We start from the raw sequence: 24,785 nt of genomic DNA on the forward strand, positions 1-24,785 counted from the left end.
CCATGTCTGGACAGTGGCTGCCTACCTTATTCATTACACTTATTGACCATCCCCCAGGAGGGGAAAATTAGTAGAGACATTTTATTCACTTAAATTTATTTTGTGTTTGTATATGTGTGTATAAATTTACTCTGTGTTCATGTGTGTACGTGAATATGTGTGTGCATATTCTGGTAGAAGCCAGAGGTCAATGTTGAGTGTCTTCCTGTGTTGTGTCCCCCCTTACTGTTTGACCCTGGGTCTGTCATCAAATCTGGATCTTATCAATTGAGATAAGATAGCCAGGGAGCTCCAGAGATCTTCTGGTCTCCAAATACCCTGCACCCTACGCAGTACAGTGCCGAGTTTACAGAACTGCTGCACTAGCTTTGTACATGTGTGCTGGGATGAAACACAATTCCCCATGATTTTATGGTAGGCACATGACTCACTGAGCCGTGTCCCTAGCACCTACATTTACCTCTGAATTGTTAGACTCTAGCCTGTCTGTAGTGAAGAGCCCGTTAACTAGAGGGGAAGCAGTGTTTTCCTAGCTGCTCATAAGCTGCTGGTTGGTCAGAGATAATACTGTTGCACTGGGCTAGCCTGCATCAGAGGGAGAATACTTTTCTTTTAATTTGTTGGGATTTCTATGATCGTTATTTCAAATCAGGAAGAAGGAATTTTACCTTGTGGAGAGCTAAAATGGTTTGAAATGTTGGGTTCTGCATTGCACTCTGTCTAGAGCCTGTTTGCATTGCAGATCAGAGTTTAAGCAGTGCCCACACACAGGATCTCATTTCATTGTGACGATCATCCTGTAAAATGGTTAGGACAGGTGGCATTATCTCCTCCTGAGGTGAGAAGGCAGATCCTGGAAGATTAGATGACTGATTTGCAGCCAGCAGGGCAGAAATGATCTAGAAGGGATCTAAATCTACTTCATGTGGTTTAGTTCCACCTTCTTTCCATGATACCGTAACAACTCTGCACAGCCCAGGGATGCAATTTATTTATTTATCTATTTAGACTCATTGGTCTGTCTGTGGACAGTCATCATGAGTTCCTATGGCATAGTTCCTATGAGCACCAGGGTTTGTGAATATCTTTATGATCACCACTGCTGTGCCCCTTAATAATAGTACTATTTGGATCACCACGCTGTATGCTTTGCTGTTTCTAATTTGTAATCTTGTGGGCAGTGTCTGGACAGCTATTCGATCCCAACTGTATTGACCCTGAGACTAAGAAGACTGCCCGCCATCTCCTGAGCGCCCTGGTCAGAGGCCCGCCATCTCCTGAGTGCCCTGGTCAGAGGCCCACCATCTCTTGAATGCCCTGGTCAGAGGCCGGTGTGACTCTGGCATCTTGCTCTCATTTTCCAATGAGCATGTTTGCATCACTGAGCGCTTCTATCGCTGTATGTGGCCATCCCGGTTCTTTCTGTAAACTATTGAAGTTTAAACACCTCCAGAACCCCTCGGTGTTACTAGGTTAGATCACCATCTTTTGTGGAATTCAGCTTCTTCAGCTTTGTCCTCACCGTTAACCACTTCCCTAACAACACTGAATTTTCTTTCCCTCTTTTCACCCACTTTTGCTTCTCTCCATCTGGCATTGAGTCAAGTGTATATGTAAATTCATTTATTTGAAATTTCTCCCCCAAATTTCCTTCCCCTTCTTTTTCCCTCCCAGCTCCTTCCTAATGTTTTGAGACCAGGACTCAGTAAGTAGTCTATGATGTATTTGAACTTGTGATTATCCTGTATCTACTTCTCACGTGTGAGGATTGCAGGGGAGTACTGCTACAGCTAGCCAAAATTACTGTTTCACATCTTAATTCACATCATTTGATTTTTAAAACGTAAAATGGTAAAGAAAGAGAACTTTCTGTTATTGATAGGTATACTTCTGTCTTAGTGAGGGTTTTACTGCTGTGAACAGACACCATGACCAAGGCAACTCTTATAAGGTCAACATTTAATTGGGGCTGACTTACAGGTTCAGAGGTTCAGTCCATTGTCATCAAGGCAGGAGCATGGCAGTACCAGGCAGGCATGATGCAGAAGGAGTTGAGAGTTCTACATCTTCATCTGAAGGCTGCTAGAAGAATGCTGACTTCCAGGCAGCTAGGATGAGGGTCTTAAAGCCCATACCCACTCGAACATAGCCACACCTTCTAATCGTACCACTCCTTGGGCTGAGTATATAGAAACCATCACAATGTCCAATGAACCTTTTTGATTCTAAAATTCAAATAAAAGTTGACCTTCATTAATACAAATGGGAATTGTGTGTACTAAGACTGAGAAAGTTGATTCTCATTATTTTTCCTATGTGAATTACTAATAATCCCAATATACAGCACTCCCTCACATAATCTTTAAATAATCTACTGAAATGATATAAGCCCCATCTTGGGTCCATACTTCCATCTATATGTAAGAAACTTGCAAAAAAAAGTTTAAATACAATTTTTAATTTGTACTCTGGTTTATTATGGGAAAGATTCAAAGGTGTTTAAATGCAATTTAGATTCATTGACAACAGACCTTAAAATTTTTGTGACACAAGAATTGAGGCTCTGTCAGGCAGTGGTGGCCCATGACTTTAATCCCAGCACTTGGGAGGCAGAGGCAGGCGAGTTTTGAGTTCGAGGCCAGCCTGGTCTACAGAGTGAGTTCCAGGACAGCCAGGGATAGACAGAGAAACCCTGTCTCCAAAAAATAAAAAATAAATTTGAGGCTCTGAGAAAAATAACAGTTTTTTTGTTTTCTAAATAATGGAGAATTCATTAAGGAGTCTCACTCCTGATAGGAAAATCTCTCATCCCCAACATATTACTCTGTTTTGGTTATAATTCTCAGACAAAATGACATGTTTGAAGTCTCTTTTCTGATGAAATGAAGATTCAAAGAATTCTCTCTAATATGAGAAATAAGAAATAACGAGTAATTTGTGAAGTGAAGTTATTGCAGCAATGACCCTGTCATTTTCCTTTCTTGGCCCCATTTGAGTGTTTTAGTAGATACTGGGATGGAATGGGCTTCTGTTGGAGAGAACCTTCCCAGCATGCTTAGAGCTGAGGACCAATAGCAGTCTGACAGAATGAAGGAGGAGCAGGCCCGGTGAGTCTGACTAGCAGGGTCCTCGCCTTTTGTCCTTTTCCCCCTTTGAATGTTATTGGAGAGAGTGCTCTTTTCTATCCATTGCTTTAGTCTTGATGTGCCTGACTGCTATGGAGGTCAGATGATGGATTCCTCTGCTGACCTCACAGGGCAGGCGTTTGGAGTTTGCCTTTGCTCTGTGTCACCCAGAGAAAGGTTTTCTAAGCAGATGTGGCAGGGACAAGCAACTTAGCATTGCAAAGACAGAGGGAGAGAAACCTCAGCCATGAGGGTCTCAAGTGTCAATTTTATTTCACTCAAAGACAGAAACCACATTCATTCTTTTGCAAAAAAAAAAAAAAAAAGGAAAGGGTCGGGGAGTGTCGGGGAGTGAACCCATAACCCATGCACCCCTAGCTGCAGCCTTTGTCTACAGCAGCATTCCGGGAGACAGTTAACTTTAGAAGGGCTGTCAGAGTCACACCTGCCTCCGAAGAAGCAAACACATTTTTCAGCTTTCAGTGTGGCATTCTGTGTTTGACAGATACCATTATCTCCACTTGACTGGTTGTAGAGGTTTTTTTTTTTTTTTTTTTTAGTAGTTGAATTTGTAGATACATGGAAAAGAAAAAAAGAACAACAATAAATCCTTGCTTTTTACCTATAACAGAGTTGTAAGTCACTTGGATGGGAATTAAACCTTACTGATGTTAAGCCAGGGAGGGAGGAAGGGAGGGAGAGAATAGTGGAAAATGAAAAATGAAGAGGCTCAGACTGTGTTCTGCCTAATCAAAGAGGAGGGCTGTGTTGTGGGATGTACTGTGCTCTGCAGATCCCGGGACTCTATGATCATCGTGGGCTTCAGCATGAACTCCACCCCTAAAATTGCCCTACCAATTTGAAGAATCATTTTTGTGCCTATTTTTAAACTCCTAAGGACAGGGGAAAGACTCGAAGAGGCCAACTGCCGTGGTTTCCTCAAACCATTATCGTTTTCAAATCCTAGGGGTCCCGAAATAACTTCACCATTTCAAACTGCCCAGCTTGTTAGGAGACTGGGCAGCCGGAAGGGAAGTGGTGAGTTTCTTTCTTCCTCAGAGTGTGTGCGGTCACGGAGGTTAAAGTGGGTTAAAAGTTGGAGAATGTGGGGCTTTCAGAGATAAGCTGTCCTTTAATAGAAATTCTCTAGGTTTTGTTTCTTAGTTATTTGTTTTTGAGACAGGGTCTCCCTTTTCTATAGCCCTCCTGTTTCTGTCTTCTCCTGACTGGATTATAGGAGCGAGCAACCACGCCCTACCAAAATTCTGTAGATCAGTATAGAGCTTTGAGATTTCCAAATATATAACTTTTTTTTTTTTCTTAAAAATCTATCTTGAGCCAAGCAGTGGTGGCATACACCTTTAATCCCAGCACTTGGGAGGCAGAGGCAGGTGGATTTCTGAGTTTGAGGCCAGCCTGGTCTACAGAGTGTATTCCAGGACAGCCAGGGCTACACAGAGAAACCGTGTCTCAAAAAAACCAAACCAAAACAAAAAAATCTATCTTGAATTTTCAAGTCTTAAGGAACTTAAGTTTTAGAACAATATACTTAGTTCTCTAGACAAAAATTGTCTGGAATCTATACTTTTTTATTTGTTTGTTTGTTTGTTTGTTTGTTTGTTTTTAGACAGAGTTTCTCCTGGCTATCCTAGATTTGCTTTGTAAACTAGACTGGCCTTGTTTGTTTGTTTGTTTTTAGACAGAGTTTTCTTCCTGGCTATCCTAGATTTGCTTTGTAAACTAGACTGGCCTTGAACTCACAGAGTTCTTTGTGCCTAGGCCTCCCAAGGCATGTGCCATCATACCCAGCTTGAATCTGGACAATTTATTTAGTTTAGTTTACCCTGCTAACTAGCATCTTAGTGTATCTTAATTTTGTTTTTTAAATCTTTCTGCTTGATTGTAAGTAGTGATAGCTGGATATGCTCTCTGGTTTTGAATTTGTTTTACATATGTAGTGGCAGAACTCGGGACTCTGGTGGTTGGCTGCTGTATGAACTTGAATAGTTCTGACTTAGGCTGGTTGCTAACCATTTAGGATGCTCACTGCTCAGGTGGAAGAGTGAGTGGGATCTATTTCCGCTCTGGGGACTTTAGCTATAACTCATTGGATTGCTTGGTGCTTGGGGAGAGTATAGTACACATGATCTCAGTGATTTAATTTTGGGGGTTCATTTTTCTGTGACTTCTCTATGTATTTTGGAAGCCAGTCTCACAAAGATGGTATCGGTGATGTGTAGAGTCCGAGAGTCCAGGATGCTGTGTCTGGTCTGTGTGGTTGTTTTATGTCTTTTAACCTAGACTCTTCGTAATATGATTTATGTGTCCTAGACATAGTGACAAGGGCAGAACTTTGAGAGAAAAAGAAAACAGACTTTGGCAGTTTTGTTTGTCTCTCCTATTACATATTTCATTGTGACTTTCCTAAGAAGTGGGATTTGAGTGTGTCATTTTGTGACATCTTTTGGTATCCGCCCTCCAGCTGGACATACCAGCTTTAATAGTCTTGTAATACATACTTCCAGAGGAATTCTCTTTCTCCTATCTCACTTCTGTCACCCTTCAAATATGTAATTAATGCAGAATGACCATAGTAATGGTTCCTAAAAATTCTATAATTAAATTAAATTATTAACAGTCACCACCTGAGTCCTCAAGAGGGTGTATTTTTTTATTATACAGATTTAGGATTTATGGTATGACAATGTGGCTCATATGTAATAATACCAATGACTTACTTAATAATGAGTTTTGTCTTGTTCTTGAAACCGGATCTTGCTGTGTAGATCAGGCTGAGCTCAGACTCACAAAGGCACTCCTTCCTCTGCCTCTCATATGCAGGGATGAAAGCTATGAGCCACCAGGCTCCATCCATATTGAGTTTTAATATAGGTATATATAGGGGAAATCATACCCATTTACTTAACTTTTAAGAAATACATTAGATATGATTTTTTTAAATAAAAATCTACATACTATGGGGCATATATGTCTCATCTGGGATTCATATCTTTCCATTAATTCTTTGTTTTTGGATGTACTAGAGTAGTCATAGTAACTCAGATTTTATGTGGTTATGCTACAAGTAATTGTTCACCTGTCCTATCATGTGCTCGTTAACTACAACAGAGCAGGCCCCTGCTTTGAGGAACTCTCGTCCCAGGTGAAGAGCTGTGACGCTGTGACGTTGGGGGAGCAGGAGCGCAGAGGGGGTTAGTTCTTTCTAGAGAGGGAATTGCTCAAATAAGGTTTCAGTGAGGTAAGAAGCCAGAATGGGAGCTGGGCAACATTCCAGGCAAAGCAAATGACAGAGTTCTCAAAGATAGCGGGGGTAGGAGACTATGGTCTGTGACACAAGCCTACTGAAGGGGCCACTTAAGGATAGGTGTGTCCAAAAGAGTTTGCCAAATGAACCAAGTCTAATTCTGGAGGAGCTTTTATTGCTAAATGAAGGAATGTGAGATTTGGCCTTTGTGTATGTATACTGTGTGTATACATGAGTGTGTGTGTGTGTGTGTGTGTGTGTGTGTGTGTGTGTGTGTACATGTGTATATATTCATGTGTGGATATGTATACATAAATGGAGAAATAGAGTGATTAAAGTCCTTTTAGAAAGATGTATAGAAGGGATGGAAGCAGATTGAGGTCAGATAGTAAGAGAAGAGAAACAACTAGAAAGTTGTCAAGGGTGGCCTAGCTTCAATCCAAAGAGCTGAAAGCACTCATCTGGAGTTTGGCTGTAGAATGGGATTCATTTTGTCTCTTGATTACCAAGGTTATGAGCTGGCTCTGGAGTTGGTTGGCAAGGCAGAACCATGGTGGAAGGGCATCACGGGGAAGTTGCTCTCCTCATGGTAGTCAGGAATCAGGAGGAATGGTGCAGAGAGGAGAGGTACACTTCATACTTCTGCAGTGACTTGCTTCTCCCAGCTCAGCCTACCTCCCTAGAGTACATTCAGCTATGAACTCATCACCGGGTTTATCCTTTGATGAAGTTAGTGTTCTCATGATCTAATCACTTTTCAGTAGCCCCCGCCAGCTGGGAAACAGGCATTTTGCACGTAAGCCTTTTGCTGGGGATAGTATATCCAAGCCATGACAAATCCTACCCCTGGCCTTATACCTATTTCCTAATGCAGAGTGCAGGACCTGCCAAATTCTTTAACACTCCCAACATTATTCAAAATTTCGAACCTAAAATCTCTTTTGAGACTCAAGCTATGAATCCATTTGTTTGTTTGTTTGTTTTAGTTATATACTTTGGACATACAGTGGCCCACAGGACTGTGGTGGTTTGAATATGGTTGGCCCAGGGAATGGCACTGTTAGGAGGTGTGGTCTTATTGGAAGAAGTGTGTCACTTGGGCACAGGCTTTAAGACCCTCATCCTACCTGCCCAGAAGCCAGTCTTCTCCTAGCAGCCTTCAGATGAAGATGTAGAATCTCAGCAGCTCCTGCACCATGCCTGCCTGATGTTGCCATTCTCCCACCTTGATAATGGGCTTAACCTCTAAACCTGTAAGCCAACCCCAATTAAATGTTGTCCTTATAAGAGTTGCCTTGCTCATGGTGTCTGTTCACAGCAGTAAAACCCTAACTAAGACAGGGACATAGAAACCAAGCAAGAGCAAAAACAGCAGGGTAAATAAATGTTAAGTCCTATGGCCCCAAGCTTGGCAGCTGGGAGAAGTGGGAGTTACAGCTTCCTGGCTGGCTGCAGCCCACATGACTTCTGTCTTGACCTGTGTCCGCTTGCGTCCTATAGCTTTTCTCCACAGATGTTTTACCTTTCTAGAGTTTCCCTTGCATCTCTAACTTCAGTCTCATAGCTATTGCAACAAGGTGAAGCAGGGGCACTTCTCAAGCTAAGTCTTTTAGAGGTCTTTCTTGATTAGTCTTGAGCTTACAGTGGGTAGGGCTTCACTGACTCCCAAAGTTCCTCAGGTATCTTACCTGTCCTCACTACCTCAGAGTGCCTGGCTCCCCTTTAAAAGCGCAGGTCTCTTCAGCACTGGTATCCTGATCTGTCACTTTGATATGCTCTCTTTCTGGCCTACTTGCAAGCCTTCCAGATCTTTCTAATCTGTTTTAAGTTCATATTTTCATGCCACAACCTGAAGGTTATCCTATCTTGGGACTTCCTTCATTGGATTAAGTAGCCTATCAATTTAAATTCAGCCTGATGTCAACACAAACATGTCAGGAAATAGAAAAATGTGTGGCCAAGTTTTTTGTCAGAATGTGACATGCAAGGCCTTTAGTTCAGTTCTCAGAAGACTACTTGTTCCCATCTAAAAACTCCATGAACGTTACCTACCCTTGTTTGCGTTTATTGGTATTTGAGTCTTCAGGGCTCCCACTACAACCACCTGTGTGGCATTCTGGGTATTCTCTATTTTCTGTCTCCAAACTTTTCTAAATTGCTTCCACAGATCATTTCTAAAGGCATGAACCCCATGGTCAAGTATATCGTCACAATAAGGACCCTACTTGTTGGTGCTGATTTTCTGTTTTAAGGGTTCTTTTTTCAAATCACTGTAATGTACATCATATTGGCAAGTTGTCCTGTGTTGCTTGAGTTCACTGAGAAGCTGAACCTAGAAACAGGGTTATCCACCTCTCGAGTACATTTCAGACCCAAGCATGTGTGTCTCACAGTGTCTTCTCTTGTCTGGAGACCCAGGCTGAGATCTTGGTAGGAAGAGGGGGGAGGCTTTTAGGACAAAAAGAGTGTTCTAGGTTGCCCTGTCTATGAGGTGGCCAGATTACAATGGTCATAATGAAGGGCTAGTTTAGACTATTCCAGGAGGAGCTAGGCATGCATGAGAACCTAGGTTCTATTCCTAGCACTTTGGTGATAGAGCGTCTGCTTACTATGCAGAATTACCTAGTTTTAATACCCAGCTGGAATGAATGAAATAAATGAATGGGTGAAGAAATGAATGAACCAACTAAGGGAAAAATGAAATTAACCAATTTAAAGTTACAATGCTATGACTCTGCATGAGTTCCTCTCTGAGAGAGTTTGAGCGCTGATGAAGTCAGGTGTACAGTGTTGGGGGTGCTCAAACTAGGGCCCTTGTGTTTGGGCAACAAGTGCTTTATCCCCTGGCTAGTTTCTGAAGCAGGCATCCCCTCCCCCCTTCTCACTGTAGTGTGTAGTAGCTCCGGGTTGATTCTGACTCCAGTTTACTCTAAAAGAGCTAGAATTACAGATGCAAGCTGACATCTGGCTTTGTAGGTGGTTTCCAGGATTAACGAGGGCTACTAGACTGCTTTCTAAACTTTGATAAGAGGAGGAGCCAGAATTCTTAGTGTATGCTTTCCCTATTTTCTTTCATAGTTTTATCGTATTTTTCCAGAAATGAAATAGAATTTTCAGTTTTGACTCATTAATTTTGTTGTTGTTGTTGTTTTTGAGACAGGATTTCACTGTTGAGTAACAGTCCTGACTGCCTGGAACTCACTCTGTAGACCAGGCTGGCCTCGAACTCACAGATCTGCCTGCCTCTGCCTCCCAAGTGCTGGGATTTAAAGGTGTGCGCCACCACTGCCTGGCTTTGACTCAGAAATTCTACATATTATATAAATTCATTCCTCATCACTAGTGTTGAAATAAAAATTGGTTTATAGAAGTGAACTATCACCGTCATGCTTGGGGAGAAAACTCTGACAAAGGTTGGCCGTGAGCATGGCTGCCACCTTCTCTCTCCTGTAGAGATAAGGTTAAACTTTAGCATGATGCTGGGTGTCGTAATACCACAAGGGAGTAAAGAGGTTGCCGCCCTGGCTTGTTGGCAGGGGAGATCTTTGTTTTGTCCAAAGGGCTCTGATGTGTGAGCTTGTGCATCCTCCCAGCCTGCGGCTCTGGATAGGAGTCTCCATAGCTCAGCTAGTTTTCACCCCCATGGCTGTGGTCAGTAGTGACAGACGATATCATTTTAATGCATAGTCCTTAATGTCTTTGCAGAGTTTGATTGTGTGCTTTTTCATGTTTTATTCTTAGGTATGTTCACAATTGGATAGTCAGAAATAAAGAATCCTTTTCTTTTCTTTTCTTTTCTTTCTTTTCCTTCCTTCTCTCCTCTTCCTCTTCCTCCTCCTCCTCCTCCTCCTCCTCCTCCTCCTCCTCCTCCTCCTCCTCCTTCTTTTTTTCTGAGACAGGGTTTCTTTGTATAGCCCTAGAATTCACTCTGTAGATCAGGCTGGCTTCGAACTCACAGATCTGCCTTCCTCTGCCTCCCGAGTGCTGTGATTAAAGGTATATAACTCTATGCCTGACTTGGAAATAAGGGATTCTTAAATATGCTAATCTACTGGGCATTGTCAGAAGGCCAACCATGACTCAAATAGATGCTGTGGACTTTGCAGGTGGTGATATCTATAGTTTCACTAATTTAATAAAAGATGGTGTTTGTAATGTTTGGAAGTATATTCCAGGAACCCTTTTTTTATCTAAGTAAAAATGTAGCCCCAGAAATAAAATGGTATGAAAGGAAGAGAATTTAAGCCTCTCTGTAATCATATGTTGAAGATAACTTAAAAAAATCATGTCACTTTCTCCATGAATTTTGCTTTGTTATAAATGCAGGGCCTCTCTATTAAGTTACCTCAAATGCAGTAGCTTATGATGACAAGAATTAGCAGTGTCACAGGTCAGGAGAAATGGTTTGAAATCGGGGCGCAGGCTACTTTATTTTTGAAGGCCCTAGTGGGTACTCTTTCCTTGCCTGTTCAGGTTCAGGTGGCTGTGCGGGTTCCTGGCCTGTGGGTATGCAGTGCTACTGTCTAGCCAGCCTTCACAAGCCCTTCTCTATGTCTGTATGTCTTTTTCTTTCTGACTAGGATCTTATTGGTGGATAGGGTCGACCACCCAATGCATATCACCTCATCTTGATCCTGTGCTTAGTCATATCTGTAAAGACTTTGTTGAAAATGAGGTCACTTTGTAAAGGGCAGCATCATGTTGTGAAGAGAGAGAAGAATTTTGGATGGGTACTATTAACCACTTCACAAAATTATACTGCTTTCTCCTCCCCACCCCACTCCCACCCCCACCCCTTTGAGACAGGCTCTTGCGTATCCTGGGCTAGTTTCAGATTGACTGTGTAACTGAAGATGACTTTGAAAGTCTTGTCTTCCTGTCAGCTCCACCATGCCCAGTTCATGTGATGTTGGAGATAGAGTCTGGTGCTTTGTGCATACAACAGTAGTACAATCATTCTATGAATTGAACCCCAAGTTATACACGCTTTCTTGTGAGTGGCTAACAAGAACAACTTAATTACATGCTAACAGACAAGAACCTATTATTGATCATATTAGTTTGTGCTCCTATTTCTTAGCTTTACTTATAGAACTGAGACCTAATTATTTATTCTATTAATTCTCCTCTTTCCACCCTTCCACCAACCTTTGCAAGTGTTGGGATCCAACCCAGGGCATGTTAGACAAGTGCTCCACCACTGGAGTATAATCCCCCTCCTCTTCCACTTATCTATGCCACTCAACCATGATTTGGTTCCCAGCACCTACACAACCCCTAACAGTGAGTCTGTAACTCCAGTTCCTTTGGATCCAATGTCTTCCTCTGGCCTCTGTGGGCATAGCATGTGCATAGTATACAGGTGTAACATGCAGGCAAAACACCCAGACATGAGAAATAAAACTAAAGATGTAAAATGTTGAATCTCACTTGCAAGAACATTTTAGGAGTACATTTGCAATTCATACATCACATGGACGATCACTGCAGAGAGGAGGGACAGAGAGTGACTCTGGCTCATTGAGGAAAGGTCACAGGGAGGCATGAAAGAGCACAATGTAGTTTTGAACTTGATACTGCTGGCTACTTAGGTAAATAGGCTGCCTTGTGATTTACTGAACTAGCTGAGCCAAGAGGGCTCTTGTAGTTCTGTTCTGAGTTACTGCCCCAGCGTACTGGTAATGTTTCACATCCAGGCTCTCCGTGTCTTAACTTCTTCTGGCCAGAGACCTCATTTTCAATTTCCTTCAGGTCATAGGAAGTAGTGAAGTGACACAAAATAGCGAGGAGGACTTCAATTTGGTTATGCTGAGCCGGGTGCTGGAAGCAAAGAAGCATAGAACATCCACACCATGCAGCAAGGGCTGCAGCTGGCATCCAGTACACACAGAACATCCACACCATGCAGCAAGGGCTGCAGCTGGCACCCAGTACACATAGAGCATCCATACCATGCAGCAAGGGCTGCAGCTGGCACCCAGTACACACAGAACATCCACACCGTGCAGCAAGGGCTGCAGCTGGCACCCAGTACGCACAGAACATCCACACCGTGCAGCAAGGGCTGCAGCTGGCACCCAGTACACACAGAACATCCACACCATGCAGCAAGGGCTGCAGCTGGCACCCAATACACACAGAACATCCACACCGTGCAGCAAGGGCTGCAGCTGGCACCCAGTACACATAGAACATCCACACCGTGCAGCAAGGGCTGCAGCTGGCACCCAGTACACACAGAACATCCACACCGTGCAGCAAGGGCTGCAGCTGGCACCCAGTACACACAGAACATCCACACCGTGCAGAAAGGGCTGCAACTGGCACCCAGCGCACAGGCAGCCAGATTGGGTTTGTGAGTCAGTTTCCTGCATCCTGTGGTGTCCAGAGGAAAACCTGCCAGCAGCAGCTGGGCCTGTGAACAATGGTCACTTCCTGCCGTCAGTGTATGTGGGGAGGGACCCCAAGGGCCACACAGGGTTCAGGTGGAGCTCTCAGAGTCCCTTGGAATCAGCATTTATAGACTATTTCTTTTCTTTTCTTTAGAATCGATGATGGATACTTTGTCAAGGTGAGTTTACCTTTCCATTGTAAGTGAAGAGATTAAATGACCCAGTTGTGCCACAATGGTTAGAAACTCGCACTAATACTGACTTTATTTCGTCATCTGGAAAACTGGTAATGTCATAGAAATGTGACATAGCTCACGTTTCTATACTAATACATTTACTCATAGCATTTGTAGTCTAGTAAGGATAGTGAACATGTACATGGGATATATACTATTTGGTATATGAATGTTTCATACATATTCACGGATTTGTGTGTGTTCAGCTTTGTGGAGAGTTTAATATCCTAATGTTTAATATTAATTACAAGTTAGTATGTGATTGTTCCACATCAGAGAAGAGAGGAGAGCATGTGACCAAAGAGGAACAGGGAGGACAAGGTTAGTGGTAACCAGCAGCGAACAGTTAACCTGAATCCAGTGATTTCTGTGCTGTTGGTCACATAAAGAGCCACATCTACTGCAATGGAAAACACCGGGAGATACACACACACGGGGCTCTGTGTCCCAGGGCTGCACCAGACAGGATGAACAGAGACTGCTGACCCTGGGCTTCCCTCTCTTTCTAGAGGATCCTGGGCTGGTTCCTGGTGTGAAATAATGGACAGATAGGGAGGTGTCAGCAGCCGGGCCAGAAAGCTGGGATTGGGTAGTGGCTTCCTGTAGTAACAGGCGCTGGCTGGCTGCCCCGCGCTCTCTGGCTGCTTTGGAGGTGGGTGGGAGACAGCTGTGCCTAGCACTGCAGGCCACATCGGCTCCCAGAACACCAGCCCCTCCATGGAACTGCGGGAGAATGTTCTGCCTGAAAGGTGAGGAGGTTTTGGGAGAACTGTCATTTGAGCTATAGGGTCCACTGCGATTAGAATTTGAGGGAGTTTAGTAAGTATGAAAGTAAAAAAGTCATTGTTCTTTTTTCTTTCTTTCTTTCTTCTTTTTTTTTTTTTGGTTCCAAGCAGGAAGAAAGATCTCCTGCTGGAAAGATGGAATTCTTTCAGGCAGAAAAATTTCTCCGTCTCATTGTGTTTTGTATGCATTATTCTGTCATAAACGCAAGTGGTTAAAAGTTGAAGATAAAGAGTTGTCTTTTTTTAATAAGTTCCATAATGTAAGATTTGTTTAGTGCTGTACTGTGAGTCCTAGAGGAGACATTCTTTTTCATGTTAGGAATCATTCCTGCATAGAATTACAATAGAGTAGAAGTGTGTGCGGGGTGGAATTCCATTGCTTCCAGTCTTAGTGCATGAACTCAGAAATTAAACCAGTTTTACTGAAGAAGGTATGTCTTGTTCTGGCCGCATGTGAGTTATGGCTTCCTAAGTATTCTAACACAACTAGTAATAACTGAGCATTTGTGGTGATTCTTGGGTAATGGGTGATTTTCTTTGTTAGACAATTATTGTATCCTTGAAGTGTGTCTTCCAGCTCTTGTCACAATCTCAAGACCTTCGGTTGAGTGGTGATGTGCTTTGTGAGACTATCGAAATGAGGGAGCTAGGATGACTTTCCTTGGAACTGAAGCAGGCTATGATGTTCACATCTTTCTGTGCATATAATGCTGGTGATGGTAAACTCGTGACAGCCTTTCATTTTTGTGAAAGAATGTGCTCCTGGCTTGTTTGCTCTGTAGGCCACTCCTTTGTTCTTAGACTGTTGATGGGGTAGAGACGTGGGTTGTGGGGTTTCTGTCTTTGTGGTGTTCAGCTTAATTTTGACCCCTTAAAACTCACCAGAGTCTTCTATGTTCTACTTTAAGTTGGAGATGTTTGTCGGTATACCAGGTACAGAGTTGACCAAACATTCTATCTATCTATCTATCTATCTATCTATCTATCTATCTATCTATCTATCTATTTATTTATTTATTAAACATTTATTTATTTATTTATTTATTTATTTATTTATTTATTTATTTATTTATTAAACATGGTGTCTCTGTGGCTGACCTGATACTCTGTAGACCAGGCTGGCCTCGAACTCCAAGATCCACCTGCCTCTGCCTCCTGGGTGCTAGGATTAAAGCCGTGTGCTGCCACTGCCCATCCTTGATTAATTCTCACAATAAAGAGTTGTAATGGATTTCTTGGGAGACTTAGTCTGAATGAATTTGAATATTTCTAAAAAGTAATTTTTGATAAAAAGGATTATGAACTCTGGTAAAATTGCTTCCTTTAAACTTTTATCTTTGGGGGGAAAAGGTGTAGGAAGTCAGCAATATTATTGGATAGAAGAACATGCTGCCTTGGTGTAATTTCCACAGGGCAACTAACGTCATTATGATAGTTAAGGATTTGCAGTTGAATGCAGGTGTGATATGCCTTGAATGCCTTTGAGTATGACTTCTAGAACCTCAACGTATTTTTTCCTCCTCCCATAACAACAGATTTACTTTATTAGAGAACTGATCAATATACCAGACTCAGTATCAGAGCCAACTTAGTATCGGTTCAAGACTTGAGTATGGCATACAGTGACAACTAAGTGCTTTGATGTTGAAGTCTGTGTGTGTGTGTGTGTGTGATTTGCCTGAAGAGTGAATAAGCCCCCTTTTGGATCTCTAGTCATCAAACTACATTGGTAATCCACACTATTCCAGTGATTTATAGCCTGCTGATGCGCAGTAATGCACTACAGATAGCTATTGGTGTTCCTAGTGGGATAAACCCACCACAAAGGAGGATTAAACACGGGAAGAGAAGGATCACTTGTTGGTGGCTGGTGTTCTCACTTTGGGAAGGGCAGTGCTTTCAATAATTGGTTTATTTCTATTGCTAGCTCTTGACCTGGAGGTATTGAGTATGTAATTGTGATTAACTTTGACTTTAAATGAAACATGATTGCTTTTTTTGTTGTTGTTGTTGTTTAAACCATGTTCCTGTGTATTTCTCATAATTGCTAAAAGAAAGCATTCTAATCAGATAGCCTCCCTTCCACACTGACGCAGTTTTCCTTTTCTTGAGGCTGTTTCCCACCCCCACCCCCTTGCCTTTCTCTCAATTTTGTGCTGGTAAATGTCTCTATAGAAGAACTTGCCTTTGCCGCTACTATTACTAGACTAGCATAGAGTTGTTCTAGATCAATGAAACTGATAGATTCTTTAGTAAAGTGATAGTAAAGTTTGCTATCACCACTGAAGTATCTCAGTATATCCACCCCACCCAAATTAATTTGTCTGAGCAACATCTGAGTTCCTACTCTCTGGGGAAGTTCTGCCAAGGCCCCTGTGATGAACAAATACACTGCGTAACTAACATTCCTGCACTATCTGGTCAATGACCCATCAAGGTCCAAGAGAGAAGTTTCTAGCTGATCTAACGATGTAACTAATGACAAGCTACCAGTTTATCTAGTAAGTGTATAGTCACAGATGACTGTCTTAAAAAACAAGAAATAAATATTTACCACCAAAATCACAAGGGATACCAATTATCTGTAAAATGGTTAAAAAAAACCCAGAATTTTATTAAATATGGTACACTAACTTTCATCTTTATAAATATTATCTCTAAGTGCATTTCCTATGTGGGGCGCATGTTTTAAAAATATTCTAGTCCATCACAGACTGATATCTCATAAACATTCACTCATGCATTATGTGATAGCACTACAATATCACACACTTGGTTTTTGGATTTTAGCAAAGTATTGTCCTTGTAGTGCTGGTAGCAGAAAAACCTGTATTAATTTTTTAGCCAGAAATATGAAACCAAGGTATATTGTCTTGGCATGTAGCACTTCTACCCATTTGAGACATTCTCTGTGGGAAAGAAGAGAAGGGGGATCATAGTGCTCAAGAAGCTAAGGGAACTTTCAGAGCTTAGGAACCACAGAAAATACAAGATTTAGCAGGGGTAAAGTTGGTAAAGTGCATGCTTTGCAAATGCAAGGTCCTGGGTTTGGATTCCTGGAACCCTTGTAAATCCGGATGCTGTCCTGCAAGACTATAATCTCAGTCTTCCTAAGGCCTGATGGCTTGGGGTCAGGGGGCTGGGGCTGGAAAGAGGAGAATCCCTGGAAGTTTACAGACAAGTTAGTCTGTCCCATGTAGTGACAATACGAGAAACTTGTCTCAAGAAAGGTGCTAAGTGCAGAGTAGCAACTGAGGTTGTCCTTTGACCTCCACACACGAGCTCTGCACATACCCACATGCACATATGCTCTTTTGTCACACACACACACACACACACCACAAAATTCAAGGTTCAGAAGGCCTCTCCTCAAGGTTATATGTGTATGTGCCTGTGCACTAAGCAAGCCTGCACGTGTGTGAGTGTGCGTGCGTGCGTGCATGTTTGTGTGTGTGTGTGTGTGTGTGTGTGTGTGTGTGTGTATAACTATTATTGGGGAAGAGGAGACTCCCTGGTGGAGTTACCTGTAAGGCAAGCTGGGCAGAAAGCTGCAACTAAGGATGTAGCTTTTGTGAACTGTCGTCCATGCTAGAATGGACTTTTCAGTGATACAGCTGGTTTAGAGTCACCAGGCTCCTGTAGGCAGTCCCAGTAACCGGTCCACCAAGTTAGACTTAGGTAGAATTACTTCTTTGGTTTGTCATCAGTCCCCTTTCTGGGCTGAATGTGAGCATCTCCCCAATAAAGCATATAACATGGTTCTAGGAGAGAATCTTTTCCTGACTGGTGGACCTGAAGATACCATTTATTTTAACACTGGATTTTGCCTGTTTTCAGGAGGCCTTCTCTGTATGGTACTCAGTGGTTTTTGTATTGGGTGGATGTCCGTTAATTAAGGCCTACTGTAATCTTACATCTAGCTTCATTTTCACTGAATATACCTGCAAGAACCTGTTTCCAGATAGAGTCCTGCCTTGAAGTTCTGGTGGATGTGAATTCTGAGAGGACACCATAGAAGCCAGCTAAACAGAACATGCATTAAACTCTGTAAACTGAGGTTGCTTTCTGAGAGATATGCTAGAGGTTTGCTGTGATTGCCCAACACAGATGCCTGGAGGATGCTTGTAAAAGCTGACAGTGAATGTTTAAGGCCAGTTTGTACATAGATGGATTGGAGATCTACTCAAGTCCGGCCATGCAAAATGAAAAAGTTGGCTCTTTAAATCCATTGAACGATTCTGTTTCCTTCATGAACTTTTATCCTGTTGAGAAGGGGAAAACAAAACTGAACTTAAGTTCGCTGCTGTCAGCTCAGTGCGAGCCAAACTTTAAACAATTGCATTAGATAGCTCAGGCCGTTGGATGATTCACTTTTCACAATTCTCTTGTTTATGTTATTCTAGAGTTACAAAAGTAATTTCAGTATGTTAAAAATGATGTTGATTTGGGAAGGATAAATGCAGACTGGCCTAAAGATCAATTCAGTATGTAAGGTATGCTGTGGGCTTAAGTAGTTGAATTTTATAGTAGCTTTTCCCTGGTTCTTAATTTTTTTTTTTAAACATGGATTTTAAAACAGGAACTGATGTGGGGCTGGGTTCTTTTCTTCTCAGCATTAATGTGTCTTCCAAGATCTAGAAAGTTAGTTTGATGGAGTGGGACAGTTATGAGCTCTGTGCAGTTGGGTGTGTCCCAGCTGCCTACATGCTCCACATGATAGAAGCTTGCCTGTGCTCTTTTCTGCTTCACAAGTTACGGATTTAGGAAAGCCTCTGGTTGTCTAATAATAGCAGAGAGTTATGTTAGAGAGCAAGAGAACAGTCGTGAACCATTTCAGGCATGTGCTGCTACTCCTTCGAGGGTAGCTCTCGTGGGAACCGGCTCCGATTCCTTCCTAGATGGGCTCCCTGGGATGCAGCACAGGCCCCTTTCCAGTTGTCTTATGTATGTTGTGTATGCAGAAGAATTCCTTACATTCTTTTCTTGGCAGCATTTGGAAACCAATGTCAAGAATCAGAAACAGATTTGTTTGTTCTGTGCTGGAACAAGTGCATTTCTCAAGTGTGCTAACAAGCAGCCATTTGCTTTGGAAGGTCCCTTGACACCCCCACCCCTTTGTTTGAGACAGTCTCACTGTGATGGCCTGAAACTCAAATTCCTCCTGCCCTGCCTCCTCCTGGGGGTTGGGATTTTAGGTGAGCACTGTACCCAGCCCTTTCTTCAATCCAGTAATGAGCCATCAAGCAGGCATTAAGCAAAATGCCTATTGTTTTCTTCATTGGTTCTTAGCCTCATTTGAAGGCAGGAAAAGCAAAGCAACACTGGGAATATCACTTCTGTGGGATTCTGGGCACTTTACTATCACACATTCAGAATTCGGGTGTTATATAAACTAGCAGCATCTCTGGATGCTTTAGAGCATCTCAAAGTGACTCTCATTCTTTCACTCATTTAAAAACTGCCTCTGATTGGCAGCCAGCAATCTGTGTCTACCAAAGGGAATTCTTCACACCAGTAATTTAAATGAACACTTTTAATAAATACTCTCGTATGATCTCACTTAACATGTTTAAAAACTTATTTATTTTATTTATATGAATACACTGTCGCTGTCTTCAGACACACCAGAAGAGGGCACTGGATCCCATTACAGATGGTAGTGAGCCACCATGTGGTTGCTGGGAGTTGAACTCAGGACCTTTGGAAGAGCAGTCAGTGCTCTTAACTGCTGAGCCATCTCTCCAGCCATGATCTCACATTTCTAATACTGGAGAGAAGCAGGTAATTCACAAAGAGCCATATCCATTCTTGTTAATGTGATGGTTACAGGGCAAGATTGGTTCCCTCACTAAGCAGAATGTACAGTGGGATGATCTAGGAAGTGCTACCCATAGGGCTGGAAGAGCAGTAGCTGGTTTTGCTGCATGCACAGAGTGCACAGGCCTTGAGATCTTTCCATCTCTCTGTGCAAAGATAAAGCTGTGGATCTTTTGGGGAACCAAAGCAAGTGACTTGAGTGACTGAAAGCCTTGGCAAAGCCATGCTGCACTTTGCCTTCCTCACAGTGTGGATGGAGTAGGGGCCCTGAATTAACTCCTAATGCCACTTCCTTGGTGATGGAGTTATAGATGTCACACCCATTCAGTCTTTGCCACACTGTGTATAGAACCTAGGGCCTGTGAGTGCCAGGCAGACATCTGATCAAGGTAGCTATATCCGTATCTCTATTTTAACTTGTGCTTGTTTCGTTTCTTTGCTGATTTTCATGTCTCTCTGATGTTTTTTGAATTCCTTTCTTAGCTATCTTTCTCTCTTACAGTCTGTATTAATTATTTTTCTTATTGCCGTGACAAAATACCTTTTGACTTGTAGTTTAAAAAAGGGTATAGAAAAGGCCCAGAGGAAGGAGTCTAAGGTGGCTAGTCACATAGCTACAGAAAATACACAGTGGACCAGAAAGTGGGACCTTGATATAAAACCTTAAGCTCTGCCTCCAAATGACTCGCATGTTCAGAGAGATTCCATCTCCTAAAGGTCCCACAGCCTTTCCAGAACAGTTCCATCATCTGGGGACATATGAGCTACAGACGCTTCATATCCACATGACCACACAGACAGAGCTGCTGGTTATACCTGTGTCCCGCTGGACCAATGCATGATTAGTAATCTAAGTGTGTCTCAGTAAAGGTGATAGGGGAGGGGCTAAGGTGATTGGAGCCGTGTGACCAAGACCATCGTGCTATGGCTGAGGGCTGGGTACAGAGGCATTCAGGGATCTGTAGTGTACCATTCTGAACAGCATTACTCAAACAGAATTAATGCTGACACAGTCTAAAAGTCTTTAAGCGCCAGGCAGTGGTGGCGCACGCCTTTAATCCCAGCACTTGGGAGGCAGAGGCAGGTGGATTTCTGAGTTCGAAGCCAGCCTGGTCTACAGAGTGAGTTCCAGGACAGCCAGGGCTACACAGACAAAAAAGTCTTTAAGCAATAGATCTGGCATAGTTAAACAGTTTGGCAAGATGTGATTTTGAGGGTATAAGAAATAGGTGTAAACTGAAAGATGTAAACTTTATAAGATTATATTATAGTGGTTAAAGTTAAGATCTACTTGTTGTAAATTAGCTACACCCAACAAGAAACTGTCTGTTGTGATGTCACCAGTGTTCACCTCCTGTCTAGTGACTACCTATCATTATCCGTTTTTATTAACCTAGGTTGAGTCTAGACTTTCTCCTTGGTATCTCTTACTACTAAAATATGGTCAATCTCGAGAACAATCAAAACAAAAGGATGAGCTAATGTAGCATTGGGTTGAGTAGGGGTAAGTGGGTGTAGGAGGAAAGATATGGGCGTGTTCGTGGACACGTTTTCTCTTGAGTACTTTCTGTGGAAAAGACCTGACCAGCACACAGTAAGCTGTTAGGAGTGGTGAATTGTGATGTCATGGACCTGAATTTATATTTATGAAGAAAGTCATTTTCCCAAAGACTCCGTACTTGTTCCAGTGGGAAAAAAACCCCACAAGGCAGAACTTTGAAACACATTAGGAAAGCAATCTTCTCTTGTGATGGATAGAGGCCGTGGATCCCTTACTGTTTTATTTCATTGAGCAACAGTCTACTGACAGCTTTGTTTGTTGCCACTTAAACTTTTAAACCAAAGTTATAACAAATAGGTCTTGGTGTGGCGGCTTAAGCCTGTAATCTTGGGACCAGGGAGGTTGAGCCAGGAAAGTTCTAGATTCTAAGAGGGCTGAGAGTTACAAAGTGAATTCCTGGCCAGCCTGAAGGATCCAGGCCCAAACAGTAAAGTTGTGACAGGCAGTTAGTTATTGGGAGGACAAGCAGAAGCAGGTCGTCTTGAGAGAGAGAAGGTGTAGGGTGCAGAGGAGCCTCCTGGGAGCCTTACCAGCATTGCTCGGGAAGGGGGAGAGGTGACTAGGGAGGCTGCATTATATTAGAAGCTGAGATTAGTGACTTTCCTGTCATCCTGTCACTTTTGGAAAACTAGAAAAGGGATCCAGCAGGTGATGGTTACAAGTGAAGGCATGGTAGGAGAAAATGGAGTATGTAGAAACACATACATAAGTATCCAGGGACAGTGACACTTTATCCTGCCTTCCAAAGCCATGTCCTAGCAGGTTACACTTTTTCCTTTGAACAGACCCTTGTCTAATTTTAATGGACAAAAGACATTCTGGTCCATCCTTTCTGGATATGTAGTAGAGTAGCAGAATATCTAATATTTTATGCATGAAAGCCTAGTCCCAGGAGAGCTCATTTTTATATATCTAGATATATTATCCAGAATGTGTTATCAATCTTGAAACACCTGAAATTCATCAAATTTAACACAAACACTTTGATAAAATGTTGGGTATGAATGCTAACATTCATTTATACAACTCATTTATTACTAATATTGATGAACCATCACCATGTGCCAAGTACCATCCTTCCTCCTTCAGGAAGGCCTTCTGACACGTCCACTCCCTGGCCTGTATCTCCTTAGGCCCTAAGACTTCAGACACATCCACCCCCTGGCCTATATCTCCTTAGGCCCTAAGACTACAGACTGCTTTCTTGTCCATCCTAGAGGTGCATCTGCTCATACCAGTGCTTGGGGATTCTTCCTTCACCAAGACTGACTTTGGAGCAAAGTAAAGGAAGAGTCTTTTAAAAAGGGTTCCTTGCTAATCATGACCCAGATATCTTAAAAAAGGATTAACCTCCATTAGTGAAGAGTCTTGAGGAAATCTCAAGTTTGTTCTTTATCAGACGAGTTTAACTCTTTGAGGGAAAAGTTCCTAAGCTTCTGTCTATCTAATATAACACTGAAGATGCAATAATAGTTTATATGGAAATCGGGCATTTTTATATAAAGTATACAATAGTTTTATTTAAGCTTGACCCAGATATTCTAAAAAGTTGTTGATTAGACCCACTTTGGACTTGTGAAAGTAAAGACCGTTGTGTGACATCATGTGCAGATCCGGTGTTTCCATTGCAGCATATTTAGACCAGCCTTTACAGAATTTTCTGGACGCTGAGTTGTATAAGTACATCCAGATGAAGAAAAAGCCTCACAAGTTGAATATCCTGGCAGAGGAGTGTGAAAGTGGAACAATACTCTGAAATGCATGTAAGCTGGAAGCGTCTCCTGCTGGTTCTCTCACTGCTCCAAAGGAAGCGTTTGCTGCCACAGCAACTGAAACAAAACCTTTCATTTTTGGAAATGTTTCCTGGCAGAACAAATACTTGATAAAAATTTAAAGCGAGATTTGGAATGCTCAGATGGTGCCTTTTATAAAAAGTGTTTTATTTTATTTTATTTTTTTTTTTTACAAAATCTCTCCCAGCCAGATGAGAGGAGTGTGCGGGTGGATCGTTTAATTCTTCCCTATACAGGCTGGTGCAATGCTGAGGGCTGCTAATGAGCACTTCTTGACCTGGGGGTTATTTTCTGTATTGCTTTTGTGGATAACTGCCAGTCTGCCTTGCATTTGAGAAAAATGGCGAGTGAGCTTTAACGTTGGAAAATCACAATGTATGTTTAAAACAGTAGGTTGAACATCCTCAACAGAAAAACCACAAGTCTGGTGTGTTTACAGACCTAAAACAGTGCTACAAGTGGAAAACTCCACATGTCTTCATTGGCTTGGCTCCAGTCAAAAACACTGGTGGCACCCCGAATCCTGTACTATTACCTTTAGGCTACATATGTACAGGTATACGTGAACAGCTGAGCTTTTTGCTTAGACTTGGGGCATACCCCAAGATGTCTCATTTCTTATTATACCACCAGCCCTGGCTTTCAAAAGCTAAAAATAAAATAAAATCTGAGCTGCTTTTGATCCTGAGCATCGTGGGACCAAAACCTGTCACATATATGAGGAGATGACATTAGTGTGTATCTCTGAAATCACAGCATTTATAAATTCTGTAAGGGTTGGATACTCCCAGCAAGTCAAATATAAAATATCAGCTTGATTTTTGTCATTAGCTTTAGGGTTGAGTTGGCAAGGCCAGTTCCTCTCGTGACAATTTTGAGTTAGCTTTCTTATGCCCATGATACAAGTTGTCTTTTCTGCTGCTCAAGATAATGCTGTTGCTGTGGCAGATATTATTGGTCTTTTTCTCCTTTTCTGACTTAGGATACCAATCTTCCTGAGGATAGGGCGTCATAGTTGTTCCCTAGAGCTCATTTATCTCCATGAAACTGTAGGATGGATCCGGTGTTGGAATGTTATCTGAAAGAAGATAAGGTTTCTATTAGCTGGGAGGGGGCTGGAGCCCCTAAAACAGATGGGGTTGAGCTGGTATGTAATATGCCCAAGATTTCTCCAGCCTTCTCATCTGATATCATCCTTTTCTTTAAGTTTTCCCCTTTCAGTTCTGGAAAGTGACTTTCAAGTTCTGTGCCTCATAATGAACAGCCCTGAGGTCCAAGTCAAGGACCCTGAGTGGTCAAGAATTGGGTCAGGCTATATAGATAGCTGCTCTGTAGAGAAATGAGAAGCAAACTGTCATTGTGGGAGGGGAGTGGTACAGGGTGTGTCAAGTTAAGTGGGAGGTGGTGGTTCAGGGTGTGACAAGTTAAGGGGTTTCTAGTCAGGATGGAAAGGCCTGTGCTTAGATAGTCCAGTAGCTCCACAGTTTGTACCTGCACTCTGCACTCCTTCGAAGTTCCAGGGTAGCCAGCCAACTCCTCCGCATAGCTGCCTCTTCACTCATGATAAAGGATTCTGGTGCCCAGTTCTCTATTATGGCAGTGCCAGTCGCAGACCAAAGCTAAGCCATAGGCGGACTGCAGAGCTTTCTACCTCAGAACTTGGCTGCATCTGATCCTACAGTATGGAAGAGAAGAACAGGGGTTCTCTGCCAGAACTGCAGTCCCAAGTGAGCCATGTTCTTGCCTGGTGCTCGTGGAAGGTATGTCTTTAAAGTGACTTCATATTTTCCTAAAATGTGAGAGGACAAAAA

At 42.5% G+C, this 24,785-nt stretch overlaps 1 protein-coding gene across 9 annotated transcripts in view; it reads left to right on the forward strand.

Moving 5' to 3' along the window:
• The window catches only part of Nhsl1 (NHS like 1), a 232,848-nt gene that overhangs the window by 108,507 nt on the left and 99,556 nt on the right, over positions 1-24,785 (forward strand). The window contains exon 1 of one of the 9 annotated variants that reach the window (XM_031380513.1): positions 13,650-13,767. The exons of 7 other annotated variants lie outside the window; for them this stretch is intronic. In XM_031380513.1, coding sequence (XP_031236373.1) covers positions 13,752-13,767 — 16 coding nt within the window. In that variant the 5' untranslated portion in view covers positions 13,650-13,751. Of the gene's footprint in view, positions 1-13,649; positions 13,768-14,454; positions 14,737-24,785 lie in introns of those variants that run through there. One more of the 9 variants, XM_031380512.1, reaches the window with a different exon arrangement.

Source organism: Mastomys coucha, unplaced genomic scaffold (genome assembly GCF_008632895.1).
Source record: "Mastomys coucha isolate ucsf_1 unplaced genomic scaffold, UCSF_Mcou_1 pScaffold2, whole genome shotgun sequence".
Taxonomy (NCBI): domain Eukaryota; kingdom Metazoa; phylum Chordata; class Mammalia; order Rodentia; family Muridae; genus Mastomys; species Mastomys coucha.